Here is a 13,491-nt window from a genome sequence, read left to right on the forward strand (position 1 = left end):
AGTAGACGGGGGTCCTTCGACATCAGCCAGCGGTGCTAACGCAAATGAAGCTAGTTCAAGCGCTGTAAGTGCTAATGCAGCTTTGTTAGCCATGGAGCGGAGGCTTCTAGCAACGTTGTCAGAGAAGATGGCTGATTTAGTACAGAACGCTATCACCTCAAGCATGCAGCGAATAATGCCCACTCCGAGTCCAGCTGTAGTCGTTACAGCCAGTGAAATGTCCGCTGATCACCCAAACGAATATGAGAGGCAGTATACAGCATCGCCAAACCCAGTTCCTTCTCCGCGAAGCGCTTCTTCCGATTTGTTTGATCGGCCAGATAAAGTCGTCCACATATTAAATGGTTGGAAAATAAAATATTCTGGTGTAGGAGTGTCAGTGGACAACTTTATATACAGAGTCGAAGCGCTTACAAGGCAGACGTTGAACGGAAATTTCAACCTGTTATGCAGAAACATAAGTGTATTGTTTGAAGGCAAGGCGAACGACTTCTTTTGGCGCTATCATAAAGCCAACGGTGAAATTCTGTGGGAGAGATTTTGCACAGCCCTACGCCTGCAATTTCGACAGAGTCGCGACGACGGGGACATAGAAGAACTGATCCGGAATACCAAACAAAAACCAAATGAATCGTTTGATAGTTTCTACGACACGGTATCCGAGTTAGTCGACCAGCTAGAACAGCCTTGGACAGCCAACAAACTTGTCCGCGTGCTGAGAAATAACCTTCGTCCAGAGATCCGCCACGAAATTCTAAACTTAGATGTCCGAACGGTGTCGGAGTTAAGAGAGATTTGTAAGCGAAGGGAGGCATTCCTGGCTGACGTCAGAAGATGTAGTAGCTACGCAAAAGATACCCCGTTTAAACGTGAGATTTCCGAGGTCTGTCAGGAGAGTGAAGATGAGGTGAAGTCAACATACGGAGCTGAGAACGAAATCGAAGCTTTTTCCCTAGTGTGTTGGAATTGCCGAGTCGAAGGTCACCGATACCAAGAATGCATAGCCGAAAGACGAGTGTTTTGTTACGGGTGTGGTGCTGCAAACACATACAAACCAAGTTGCAGAAAATGCTCAAAAAACTTCAAGGTCGGCATGTCGAAGTTGCCAGTCAAACCGAAGACTTCGAATGCCGCAAGGAATCAGTCGACAATGACCGATCAGTAGAGAACACCAATAAAAGTGTGTCTCTACTCCTCCCTGACGTACCAATTAAACCGGCTATTAGACTGCTTCACAGCAAGATTTCGGAATTACGAAACGTCTGTATTTCGGATTCCAGAAAAACTCCAGCAATTCTTAAACGAAAACCTCGCAGTGCTCGACGCTTGAAATTGTTCTGGAAGAATGTCAAAAAATGTAAAGCCAGTTTGGATTACATCAGATCTATTCCGACAGGACCTCGAGACCCTCGACCGTTCTTACCGATTCGCTTATTGAATCGCCTAGTCTACGGATTGTTGGATTCAGGCGCATCGATTAGTTGTATTGGAGGAGGGTTAGTGCGAGCTGCGATGGAAGACAAGAAGTTTAAGTCGTTGATAGGAGAAGCTGCGACAGCCGACGGGAATTCTCAACGGATAGTAGGACTGCTAAAGATAGAAGTGGAATACGGTGACATCAAAAAGCTTTTGAAGTTGTATGTCGTGCCATCGTTAAAACAGGATCTCTATTTGGGAATTGACTTTTGGAAACTATATGACCTCCTTCCTGCTAACTTGAAAATAGCTGAAATATCGTCGCCTGAGCCCAACCAGCAAACGGTGGTGGATCAGCACGAATTGTGTGAAGGTGACAAAGCCAAGTTGGCCAATGTAATCAACTGTTTTCCTTCCTTTAGCCAGGAAGGGTTAGGTAAGACGAATTTGGTCTCTCATTCGATCGATGTGGGCACCGCTAGGCCTGTGAAGCAACGGCATTTCCCTGTCTCCCCCGCCGTCGAAAAAGCAATGTATGCGGAAATCGACCGGATGTTACGCTTAGGGGTGATAGAGGAGTCTGAGAGTGCTTGGTCTTCACCGATCGTGATGGTGACTAAACCAGGCAAAGTCAGAATTTGTCTTGACTGTCGAAAGGTCAATAGTTTTACGGAGAAGGATGCATATCCGTTACCCCAAATAAACGGGATACTGAGTCGTTTGCCGAGAGCTGAGTACATATCGAGCCTAGATCTGAAGGATGCATATTGGCAGGTCCCTTTGGATCCTAAGTCTCGGGACAAAACAGCTTTTACCGTCCCGGGTAGACCGTTATATCAGTTTAGAGTCATGCCTTTCGGGTTGTGTAACGCCACGAGCACTATGTCACGGTTAATGGACAAAGTAGTGCCGGCTCATTTGAGAAACGAGGTTTTTATCTATCTAGACGACCTACTAGTAGTATCTTCTTGTTTTGAGAGCCATTTGAATGTACTCAGGGAGTTAGCCCTGCAGATAAAGCGCGCGGGCTTAACGCTAAACGTCGCTAAAAGTCACTTTTGTATGCGACGAGTACGCTATTTGGGCCACATTATCGGAGACGGTGGAATTCGCACAGACCCTGAAAAGGTGGCCGCGATTACCGATTTCCCATTGCCTAAAAGTTTGAAAAGCTTGCGCAGTTTCATGGGATTGTGCGGATGGTACAGGAAATTCGTGGCAAACTTCGCGACACTTTCTGCACCATTGACTGACTTGATGACCACGAAGCGGAAGTTTGTACTAACGAAGGAGGCAATTGAAGCGTTCATCAAGCTCAAAGAGTGTCTTAGCAAAGCTCCAGTCCTGTGTAGTCCGGATTTTGCGAAGCCGTTTGCCATACATTGCGACGCTAGCAAGTCAGGCGTGGGTGCCGTGCTAGTACAAGTGTCCGAAGAAGGTGACGAGCGTCCTATCGCTTTCGTTTCGAAGAAGCTGAACAAAGCTCAACGAAATTATACCGTCACAGAGCAGGAGTGTTTGGCCGCAATAGTAGCTCTCAAAAACTTCAGAGCATACGTGGAAGGACTCCCTTTTAAAATAATAACCGACCATGCTTCGCTCAAGTGGCTAATGTCCAATCACGATCTAAATTCACGACTGGCGCGATGGGCATTAGCTTTGCAAAGATTCAAGTTCGAGATTGAACACCGTAAGGGTTCTTTAAATGTCGTCCCGGATACATTGTCTCGTGTAAACGAGGAGATTGTAGCCGCGGTGGACTTGCAAGAAGACTTAATTGTTGATTTCGACTCTGAATTTTTCCAGTCTAGTGACTACGTAAAGTTGGTAGAGACCGTAAAGGAAAATACCTCGAATTTTCCTGATCTCAAGGTGGAGAGCGGGTTTTTATATAGAAAAGCCGAGCACCTGACTGGAGAACGAATGCATGACGAATACGCCTGGAAACTTTGGGTCCCCAAAGAGTTGGTATCGAAGATTCTGGCTCGCGCGCACGATAGTCCGTTAGCTGCGCATGGTGGCATACACAAAACCTTGGAAAGAATACGGCGATATTACTTCTGGCCCGGTCTCGTTTCGGACGTGAGGGCTTATATTAGTGCGTGTGAGGTTTGTAAGAGTACAAAATCTCCAAATTTCACTCTCAGACCGCCTTTGGGAAAAGCGCCTGAATCGCAGCGATTCTTCCAGCGTTTGTTCATAGATTTTCTCGGACCGTATCCTAGGTCAAGGAGCGGCAACATAGGAATCTTTATTGTTCTGGATCATTTTACGAAATACGTGTTCTTGAAACCCGTAAAGAAGATTGATTCCAGCGTCGTCATAAAGTATCTGGAAGACGAGTTGTTCATGACGTTCGGAGTGCCCGAAGTGATACTGTCTGACAATGGTTCCCAATTTCGAGCGAGGACGTTCCAGAAACTTATGGAGCAGTACGGCGTTAAGCACACTCTGACCGCTGTTCACTCGCCTCAGGCAAATGCTTCGGAGCGCGTGAACAGATCAGTAATTGCTGCAATCAGGGCCTATCTGCGTCTCGACCAGAAGGACTGGGATGAGTTTCTCAGCCGAATATGTTGTGCGTTGAGGTCGGCGGTGCATTCTAGCATTGGTACTAGTCCCTATTATATGGTATTTGGGCAGCACATGATCACGTCAGGGTCGACGTATTCGTTGATCAGACGCCTAAATCTCCTGGACGATCGTTCTCTAAAGTTCGACCGGCACGAATCTTTCGAGATAATGCGGAAGCAAGCTGTCGATCAGATGAGAAACAAGCATAACGAGAATGAGAAGCGGTATAATATCCGTTCTCGTGAGGTATCATTTGTCGAAGGGCAAGAAGTTTATCGGCGGAATTTTAAGCCAAGCTGTTTCCAAACCGGTTACAACGCCAAGTTTGGACCGACGTTCGTGAAGTCTCGAGTTCGGAAGAAGATCGGCAACGTGTATTACGAGCTGGAGGATCTCCAAGGACGAGTTGTGGGTACCTATCATGCCAAGGACATTCGGCAGTAAGGTGCTTCCAGTCGGTCTCAGCCTAGTGTGTCAATGAGTACCCTAGTCTGAGTGTAGCGGGGGGGTTTTGTAGAGGCGACTGAAGCAGTGGGTGAAAAAAAAAATCTCGATAAATAATCGATAGGGCGGTCAGCTGTGACACACTAATGTGAGGTCATACTAGATGTAGCACGAAGTAGCTAGAATGTACTAGACTGGATGCAACCCTTATTAGCTGCACCCGATAAGTTTGGTATTATTCGGTTATCGAAGAAAAAGTGTTGTTCAGCTGATCGTGATTTCCGCCGATGGCCTACGCCTCGACTAATGTTTCCGGTTCGCCTTCTTTTCGATCTGAACAGTCAACGCGTCAAGTTGTAAAAGTGCGTCGAAAATTTTAACTTGCGGTCATACGGAATTTTTTTGTCGTGCGAAATATCGAGAATACGGCGTTCCTTCGCTTATAGTGGTGCGCGGAATAAGTCCGGCGTGTGTTTTCCCGGCGATATTAAGCCGTAGAGATCGGCGTTTGTCACGGCCCTCTCACCGCCGCTTTGCCGCCAAATCCTAGCTTCGACTGGGACAAACTGCAGGTTAGTCAACCTCAAAATATTGACGGATGGTAGTTTGACACGGAATATAATCGCAGCCGAAATTGAAGCCCGGTGGGTTTTCGCTGGACGTCTTATACTTTCGCCCGGGTCCTACGATTTTACGGATCCGCTACCGGCGGGCAGAAGGAGAGACGGCAACTGCGCCAGGCCGAGTAGTGGAGCGCCTTTCCAGCGAGCCGGAGCAAAGGACCAGCCGCAGCAGCCGGACAGCGACCGCCCTAAATCGGGGCCACCAGGAGGGATCTTTAAACAAATAAAAATGCAGCCTAAGTAGAGCTTAGAGTGAGGTTAGAGTGAATAGAATTTTCTTTAGGCTTGATCGGCAGTCTAGAATGTCGAAATTAAATTAAATTCCAGTTGAATCGAACAAAATTTCTAAGTGTACGCTGAGATATGCCGAAAGCCAGACCTAACCTTACTAAAGAGTATTAATTCCACCTGATCGCCATCTTGGACATAGAGTGGCAGAAATTAAAATTATTCCTATGTAGTTTAGGTTTAACGTTAAGCCATAAGAATAGGTTCACGAGTAGGAAACTCGGTCATACCGTTTAATAATTTTTCTTGAATTTAAAAAAAAATGAATTCTTATTAGTGATTAAAGTTTTAAATAGTAAGTGATCTAACCTAAGCTAATTAAATTTTCTTTGGAGTTCCTTTTCGGAAATTACTCATTTAAATATTCAAGTGGGGATCTTTAAAATTTTTTTTCATGCAGTCGTGTTATCCAAAAATTATGCCTCTTTATAGTGTTTGTGGAAAAAGCCACCTTTTCGTTTCAGCTCATTTGCGCCGGGAGATCGATCTTTCGCCGAGGAGTGAAAAGTTGAGTGAGTCTCATTGATAAAATTTTATTCTTATTGGAAATGTTCGGTTGTAAACCGAATAAATTTTGCTAGAGGTCATCTTATGTTGTATTCACACTGCAATTAAAAAAATATATATATGATAATGGAGTGGCGAGAGCAGCCAATTGAAATATAAAGAGAAAAGAAAATTTAACCGAATTTATTAGTGGCTCTCTCTCAAACAGAATTAACTTTCTTTCTCGTTAAAGATTCGGTATAATAAAAACTCAAAAAAAATAATAAATAAAATTAAAATAAATTAAATTAAAATTAAAAATTAAAATTAAGAAAGAGATTATAGAGAGAACGGAAATTATTAAAGATTTAAATGAAAAATGGAAAATATATATATTTAGCCCTAGTATTTTTAACCTTTAATTGTGATGATCTCGAACATCGAATTGAACTACCTTTTCTGATCTCGCAACTGCGTGAATAAACCTTGCTTTAGATCTTTTGAGTTACACTAGCCCGTATATTATTTGTATATTTACTTGGTTCTTTAGTATGTACTTATTTTTAAATATAAATATTGTTATTAATTATTAAGCCTTGATTGATTTTGAAAATATGAATTTCTAAGAAAACCTAAATACTGACTCGGCTGATGTTTCTCCTGACGTAGGGCACTGAAGGGACCACTAGAGCTATGCTCTTAAGGAAAGTGGTCTAAGGTAGGGTAGGGCAATGCGCGAACACGATTCCACCTGTGCTTCGCCGGCGAAAAATTCTCAAACTTTTCTCCCATTCTAGAACTGTCCGCTTCCGAAAGTATTAATTTCCTTCCTCCGATTTTTGCATTCTAGCTCCTTCATTTTGTTGTTGTTGCAAGCACGCTCAATTTCTTGATCTTATTAATTGTTGTCTGTAACGAAAAGAGATCTGTACAAGCAAGATCACCACACCCATTGCCATGAGCTAGAGCCGGCCTCTAAAGCGTGCGCCCGCAAGTATAGGTACTCCAGTCTTTCATCATTTTAATTCGTTACACGTTACATGTATAAGAACAATATAATAGAAGTTAATTATGTACCCACAGAAAACATGATAGCAGAGGTTCTAACCAAAAAATTTTAATAGATTTAAACATGAAAAGTGTATCCAAGGGATGGGTTTAAACTAACAGAAAAATATATTTTGAATTTGGAATTAAGTTAAAAAACATTATCTGTGAGTATTGAAATATTGCATTGAGAGGGAGTGTTGAAAATATGTATGTAATAAGGTCAATGCACTGTGTCTCCCTCTTTTGGTCGCGGTAACCAAAAGCTTTTTTCTCTTATTGTGAGATTACCTTTAGCATGTAATTTGGCTGCCTGCGTGCAGTAATGTTGTACTCAAGATCAGTCACAATAAATATTTGAAGCGAATAGTTGGGAAGTTGCATATTTATTTTAGAATGCTCCTTTTCAATTTTATAAATAATCTTATTTTCGAAATCTTTTATTTGATTTTGTCATTATTTTTAGATTATGAAAATTTTCTTTGTCGGAAAATTCAACGAGCTATTACTTTTTTTTGTTAACGAATTCAACGTTGGCGTGGTGGGGATTGCATGATTCCACGATATTAGTTTTTTGTTAACAAAGTTCCCGTTTGGCGGCCAGTTGTTATTCTGATTATTATTCCAATTATTATTCATTATTGTCGAGCCGCCGACAATACCCAGGAAATGCCTTAAACGCTCATTGGCTTACGCAAATGAAGATAGTTTTATTCTATAGGGAAATTATACAGTTTTAAAGGCATTACAAATTTCAACTTATATCTATTCTGAATCTTACGTACCGCAGTTTCTCTTCCCTCACTATTGGTATCGTCAAACGAACTGATCTGGCGCGCAAAGTACCTTAATTTTAGGTAAATCGATGTGACCAATTACAATAACTATAAAATGCATACATTTAGTATTTAATGTGACCGAGTGCCCTTAACCGTTGACAAATAACTGAACTACTTATCGATAGCCAACTTATCCGTTCCGCGACATCCCCTCCCCCGTGAAGCAACAGCATTCACCACATCCAGAACGGCTAACTTCGAAGCGGGACGCAGCACTAATTTGGCTCGGTCGCTAGTCCTCACCGAAGCCCGCCGTGGCACTCCATCTTTCCCGGTGAACACCTCTTCAACGACGCCTCTTTTCCACTCCCTGCGTGGTATGGCCGGATCGCAGATGTATACCAGGTCTCCTCGACGCATGGGCTCAACACGCTGGCACCATTTCTCTCTGCGAACAAGTGTGGGCAAGTACTCGTGCACCCATCGTTTCCAGAACCGATCTCTCATCATCCGAGCGATACGCCACTGTTTCCTTGTTGTGCATCTCTCAGATGCCAATTCATCATCTCCAGGAAGATTTGGCACGTTGGGCATTCCTTTCAACAGGTCGTTCGGTGTCAGTGGAGCCTCCTGCTCCACTGTGATCGGCAAGTGCGTGAGCGGGCGGGAATTCACTATGTTCTCCGCCTCGATCAGCAAGTTCTCCAGCACGTGCTCCTTGGGTGCGAGTTCCTTCATCGTATGCGCCAAAACCTTCTTCACGCACTGGACCATCCTTTCCCAGACACCTCCCTCAGCTGGGTTTGATGGGCAGTTGAAGATCCATTCGATTCCTTTAGATGACAACTCGCCCTGTATCTTCACTGGGTCAAATACATCGGTGAATCGTCTGGCCTCTTTATCGGCTCCCACGAAGTTCTTGCCATTATCGCTCCTTATCCTAACCACAGGTCCACGGCGGCACATGAAGTTTCTCATAGCGATGATGCATGAATCTGTTGACAAATCATGAGCCATCTCCAAGTGGACGGCTCTCGTAGTTAAGCAGGTGAATAGCGCCACCCACCTCTTCTCTGTTCGGCGCCCAATCGACACAAGCAATGGTCCGAAATAGTCCAGGCCAGTGAACTTAAATGGCCATCCATTTGCCTCAAGCCGATCCTCTGGCAATGGGCCCATTTTCGGTTGTGTCGGTCGTGCTTTCCGCAACTTGCATACGTTACAGTTAGCCGCCACCTTCCGTAGAAGCCTCCTCACGTTAGTTATCCAAAACTTTTGGCGAATCTCGCCGATGGTGGCCTCCACGTTTTGGTGGCACATCCTCTCATGGTTGTGACGAACGATCATTTCCGCCAGTGCACTTTTATGGGACAGTATGATCGGACGGCGAGCCCCATATGGTACGCATGCCGCTGCGTCAATCCTTCCATTGGCACGCATGATACCCTCTCTATCCAAATACGGCGAAAGTCCTGATAATAGGCTGCTCTTGCTGACCGTTCCTGTTTGAGCTTCCTCGCCGAACGCTTCTCTCTGCGCCAGCCGGACCAATGCGTGCTCCGCGTCAGCAAGTTCGACAGAGGTAAGCCCGTGTTCTTCTCGCTCGTAGCGTTGCCCGCGACAGCGTCGAATAAATCTTAGGATCCATGCTGTCGTTCTTACCAGTCGGTTGAATCTCGAGAACCTCTGCCAAGATAGAAGGGGCGCGTTTACCATGGCCAATACAAACTCACCTGACATCTCTTCTTCCTCAGCGGCCTGTGGAGCGCGTCCATCGGTTACAGAAAATTTGGGCCAACTTTCTTCAGGTCCCGTTAGGAATGGTGGTCCGCTTAACCACCGCGAACCTTGGCTGAAGTCCACGTGGCGTTGCGACCTGGTTGCGTCGTCTGCCACGTTTTCGGCAGATGGTAGCCATCTCCATTGGGAAACCTCTGTGGATTCTAAGATTTCTGCCACCCGATTTCCAACAAATTGCTTATATCTCCGGTGAGTGCTGGTGATCCAGTACAGCACGGTCTTAGAGTCGGTCCATAGTGTGCAGCTGCTGATCGCTACACCGTGTTCCTGTTTAACGGTGTCCATCAGTCTAGTTCCTAATACAGCTGCTTGAAGTTCCAGTCGTGGGATCGACATCGTCCTCATGGGAGCACATTTCGTTTTGGAACACACAAAATGTGCCTGCACATCGTCGTTTGCGTATGTGGCCCGCCAATAAGCCGCCGCGGCGAACGCAGATTGGCTGGAGTCCACGAAGACGTGCAGCTGCAGTGTCCGTACACATCCAGCGCCGAAGTAGTAGCGTGGACATCGGAATTCTTCAATGTATTTCATTTCTTGCCGCCAGCACTCAAATGCTGCGGCCAATTCGTCTGGGAGCGGCTCATCCCACTTGACTCTCCTCCGCCAAATCTCTCGCATCAACAGTTTAGCGGTTATCATGTAGCAGCTCAAGAACCCAATCGGATCGAATGTGGACATAACAAGGCTTAGAAACTCCCTCTTGGTAGGGACGCGTTTCCCGTCCATCACACTGCTGGGTACCCGATGGTATTTGATGCTGAACTTGAAGTTGTCCGTAGCCGGCTGCCAGTACATTCCCAATACTTTCTCCTCAGATTCGCTCCATTTAACATTCGTGTTGGATCCTTGTGGGTTCAGAGCTTTGACCACATCTGCCGAACTGGAGGAAAACCGACACAAATCAAATCCTGCGTTTGCGTGTATTTCTCTCACCCGTGACGAAACGGCGACAGCATCGTCCTTGCTCATGAAACTGTCCACATAGTCGTCCACATAGTGGTACTCCTTTATCGCCAGAACCGCTCGCGGATCCGTACTACTATATTGCGAAGCGTTGACGAGCTTCACATAGTCCGCTGCACAAGGAGAGCAAGCTGCTCCGAATGTCATGACCTGCATCTCGTAGGTGTCCGGGTTCCGACGATCCTCTCCATTTCTCCACAAGAATCGCTGGGCACATCTGTCCTGTGGCTGTATCAGCACTTGGTGAAACATCTCCTTAATGTCTGCACATACTCCAACTGCTCCTTCCCGGAAGTGGAAGAGCACTGCTGGTAGGGATTTGTAGCGCTGAGGGCCTTTCATCAGCGCCGAGTTCAGTGATATATCGTTCACTTTGGCTGCGGCATCGAATACTAGACGGATTTTTCCCGGCTTGTTTGGGTTCTCGACCCCGAAATGCGGAAGGTACCATACCTTGCCGTTGGTGTGGGTTATCCCCTGCGGCTCTAGTCGTCGTGCATATCCCTTCTTGATGTAATCATCCATAATTCCCTTGTATGCCCGCGCGAAGACCTCGTCGCGCTTCATTTTCCGTTCAATGCTGACGAGTCTCTTGAGTGCCATGTTGTAGCTGTCTGGCAGTCTCACCTCGTCGTCTTTCCATAGCAGACCAGTCTGGAATCGTCGGCCTACACGTTTCGTCGTGTCCTCCAAAATGCTTAAGGCTCGCACATCGTCACCAGCTGCGACCGGCGGTGCGGGCTTTACTCCAAAATTCTCAGTTTCGAAGTAATCGCTGACCATCTTCTCTAGAAGATTATCGTGTGACACGGCTAAAAGGCATGATCTCGATACCGGTGGACTTGCACTCCCTTTTACCGGTCCGTACACCACCCATCCAAGTTTGGTGGCGGCTGCAAATGGTCCTCCTGCTCCAAAGCTTCTGGTCCTCAGTGGAATACCCAAATGAGCGTGATCTAAGCCGATCAATATCCTTGGCGTTGCATCGAAGTATGGTTTAACGGGTAGGCGTGCATTTTCCTTTCTTGCCTTAACATCCTCCCGACGCAAGCTTTGCATCGGAAGATTTAGATTCGATACAGCGAACACATTTCGTAGGTCATGGCGCATGGATTTGCCCGTGCCACTTATCTGCAGGCTAACTACCGTAGTGTGCTCTCTGGCGGATTTGCCACCAAACCACTGCACGTTGAGCTGTCGACTCTCTCCCTTTAGGTTCAGGCTCTGGATAATGTCGTCGTCAATAAGCGTTACGGACGATCCCTCATCGAGCAGCGCGTATGTGTCCACTTGCTTATTCCTCCCGTACAACGTCACGGGCAAAATCCGGAATAGCAGGTGATCTCCATCCGGGTCAACGCAGCTAAGGTTTCGGTGTGGCGATTCCTGGCCATCCTCGGCTTGTCCTGCTTTTGGCGTTGCAGTCGTTGACGTAAAGGGATTACGTCGGCGATGGCTGGTGTCCCTTTGCAGCTCCTGATCTCGAGTGCTCGTATGCTCCTTGAAGCGGCCGCCGTTCGACTGGGGTAGCCTGGAATTCCCGATTCTATCGTGGAGCAGGTAGTGATGCCTTCTTTGGCACCCGTTGACACTGCATTTGGTGCCCTTCTTGCAGAACCGGGCCATGTGTCCACTCTCCAAGCACGCGAAGCAGATCCTATGCTTCCTTGCTAACTCGATTCTCGCTGTCGGAAGTGCATGATGAAATTCCTCGCAGTCCTTGATCCCATGCTGCCCCTCACATATTGGACAACATTTGTGAGAGTTAGTATCCTTTCCATCCAGACGACTTGTGCTTGCGTGCAATAGCCTTCGCTTCGGATCTTTACTTGCAGCATCCGTGACAATGCATATCAATCTAGCGAGCTCGTGTAGCCATTCGCTAAAATGCACCACTGTTGGATATGGTTCAATCGTAGCTGCATGCTTCGCCCAGTCCAACCTCTTGCTTATAGGCAACTTAGCTATCAGCTCCTCCATTAGGGTAGGATTTCCTAAACGCTGAATGCCGTTCTTTGTTGACTTCAAAAACGCGGCGAGGTTGCTCACCTTTGTGGCAAACGGCACAATTCTGGCAATGTTCGGTTCTGATATTGGCAGCACATCTCGCACGCTCTCCAGTTGACTTCGAATCAGTTGCTCCGGGCGTCCATATCGAAATCGAAGCTGCTCCATAACTTCTTGCACATTGTTGGGGTGGATGAGCAGCGCCTTTACTGCCGCTCGTGCCTCACCCTTCAAAGCCTTCACTAGCCTTTGATTATTCTCCAAGGCTGTACATTGATATGCCTCCGTCGTCTCCGTAAACGCGCACTCGAATATTGGCCATTCCTCGGGCTGGCCTTCGAACTCTGGAAGATCCGGTAATCTACGTGGCGTCCATACATTTGGTATACTTGCCGGTGCTGTCCCGTAGGACCCAGGCGCAGTAACCACTAAGTTGCGTTGTGGCTCCCGTAGTGCATCAACATACCCTAGTTATGGCTGCACCGTGGCCGTAACGTAGCAAGGCGGAGATAGGCTCACTGTTGTACAGTTATTATTTCGTGTGACTTGTTGCCCACTAGTTCCACTCAATTGTGGCTGCAAATTTGCACTCAACTGTGCGAGCAAATTTGCACTCAATTGTGCGAGCAACGGTTCATTCAAAGATGGCGTCACAAATTGTTCCCGTTGCAAATTTTCACTCAACATCTGCGTCGTCGCTCCACTCATAGCTGACGACGTTTCACTCATACTTAGCGGTGTATTCGCCGCACCGTTACCGTTACCGTTACCGCTCAACCCGATTCCAACGGGATTTCTTGCGGTCTCTACTTGCCCTTCATTTGCCTTGGCCTTGGATAGTTCCCTTTCTAAGGTTGCGATTCTTTCCAGTAGGTTCGCCACCTCTACAGTTGTGGAATTTGTAGTCTGCCCTGCTTTGGCAGGCTGCGGAGTACCACTCGGATTCTGACCGAGTAATCCACTTTCCTTGGAACTTTGAGGCTGCTGTTTATAACTAGCCACACTCGTCGTGGGCTCTTTGGACTGATCTAGTCTGGGGCTTCGCCTCAGCGCCGGCATGT

General features: G+C 46.6%; 1 protein-coding gene across 1 annotated transcript; it reads right to left on the reverse strand.

Moving 5' to 3' along the window:
- Window positions 1-7,371: 7,371 nt before the first annotated feature.
- On the reverse strand, window positions 7,372-12,900 carry LOC117136459. Its single transcript, XM_033297386.1, has 2 exons — window positions 7,664-12,900; window positions 7,372-7,593 (listed from the first exon to the last, which is right to left on the reverse strand). The coding sequence occupies exon 1, from the start codon at window positions 12,596-12,598 to the stop codon at window positions 7,829-7,831; it is 4,770 nt and encodes a 1,589-aa protein (XP_033153277.1). The 5' UTR covers window positions 12,599-12,900; the 3' UTR covers window positions 7,372-7,593; window positions 7,664-7,828.
- Between the last annotated feature and the right edge of the window lie 591 nt (window positions 12,901-13,491).

Source organism: Drosophila mauritiana, chromosome 2R, assembly GCF_004382145.1.
Source record: "Drosophila mauritiana strain mau12 chromosome 2R, ASM438214v1, whole genome shotgun sequence".
Classification (NCBI taxonomy): domain Eukaryota; kingdom Metazoa; phylum Arthropoda; class Insecta; order Diptera; family Drosophilidae; genus Drosophila; species Drosophila mauritiana.

Excerpts from the sequence above, each read along its gene's own strand:
- LOC117136459 (XM_033297386.1), bottom strand. The coding sequence starts at position 12,598 with ATGGAGCAGCTTCGATTTCGATATGGACGCCCGGAGCAACTGATTCGA.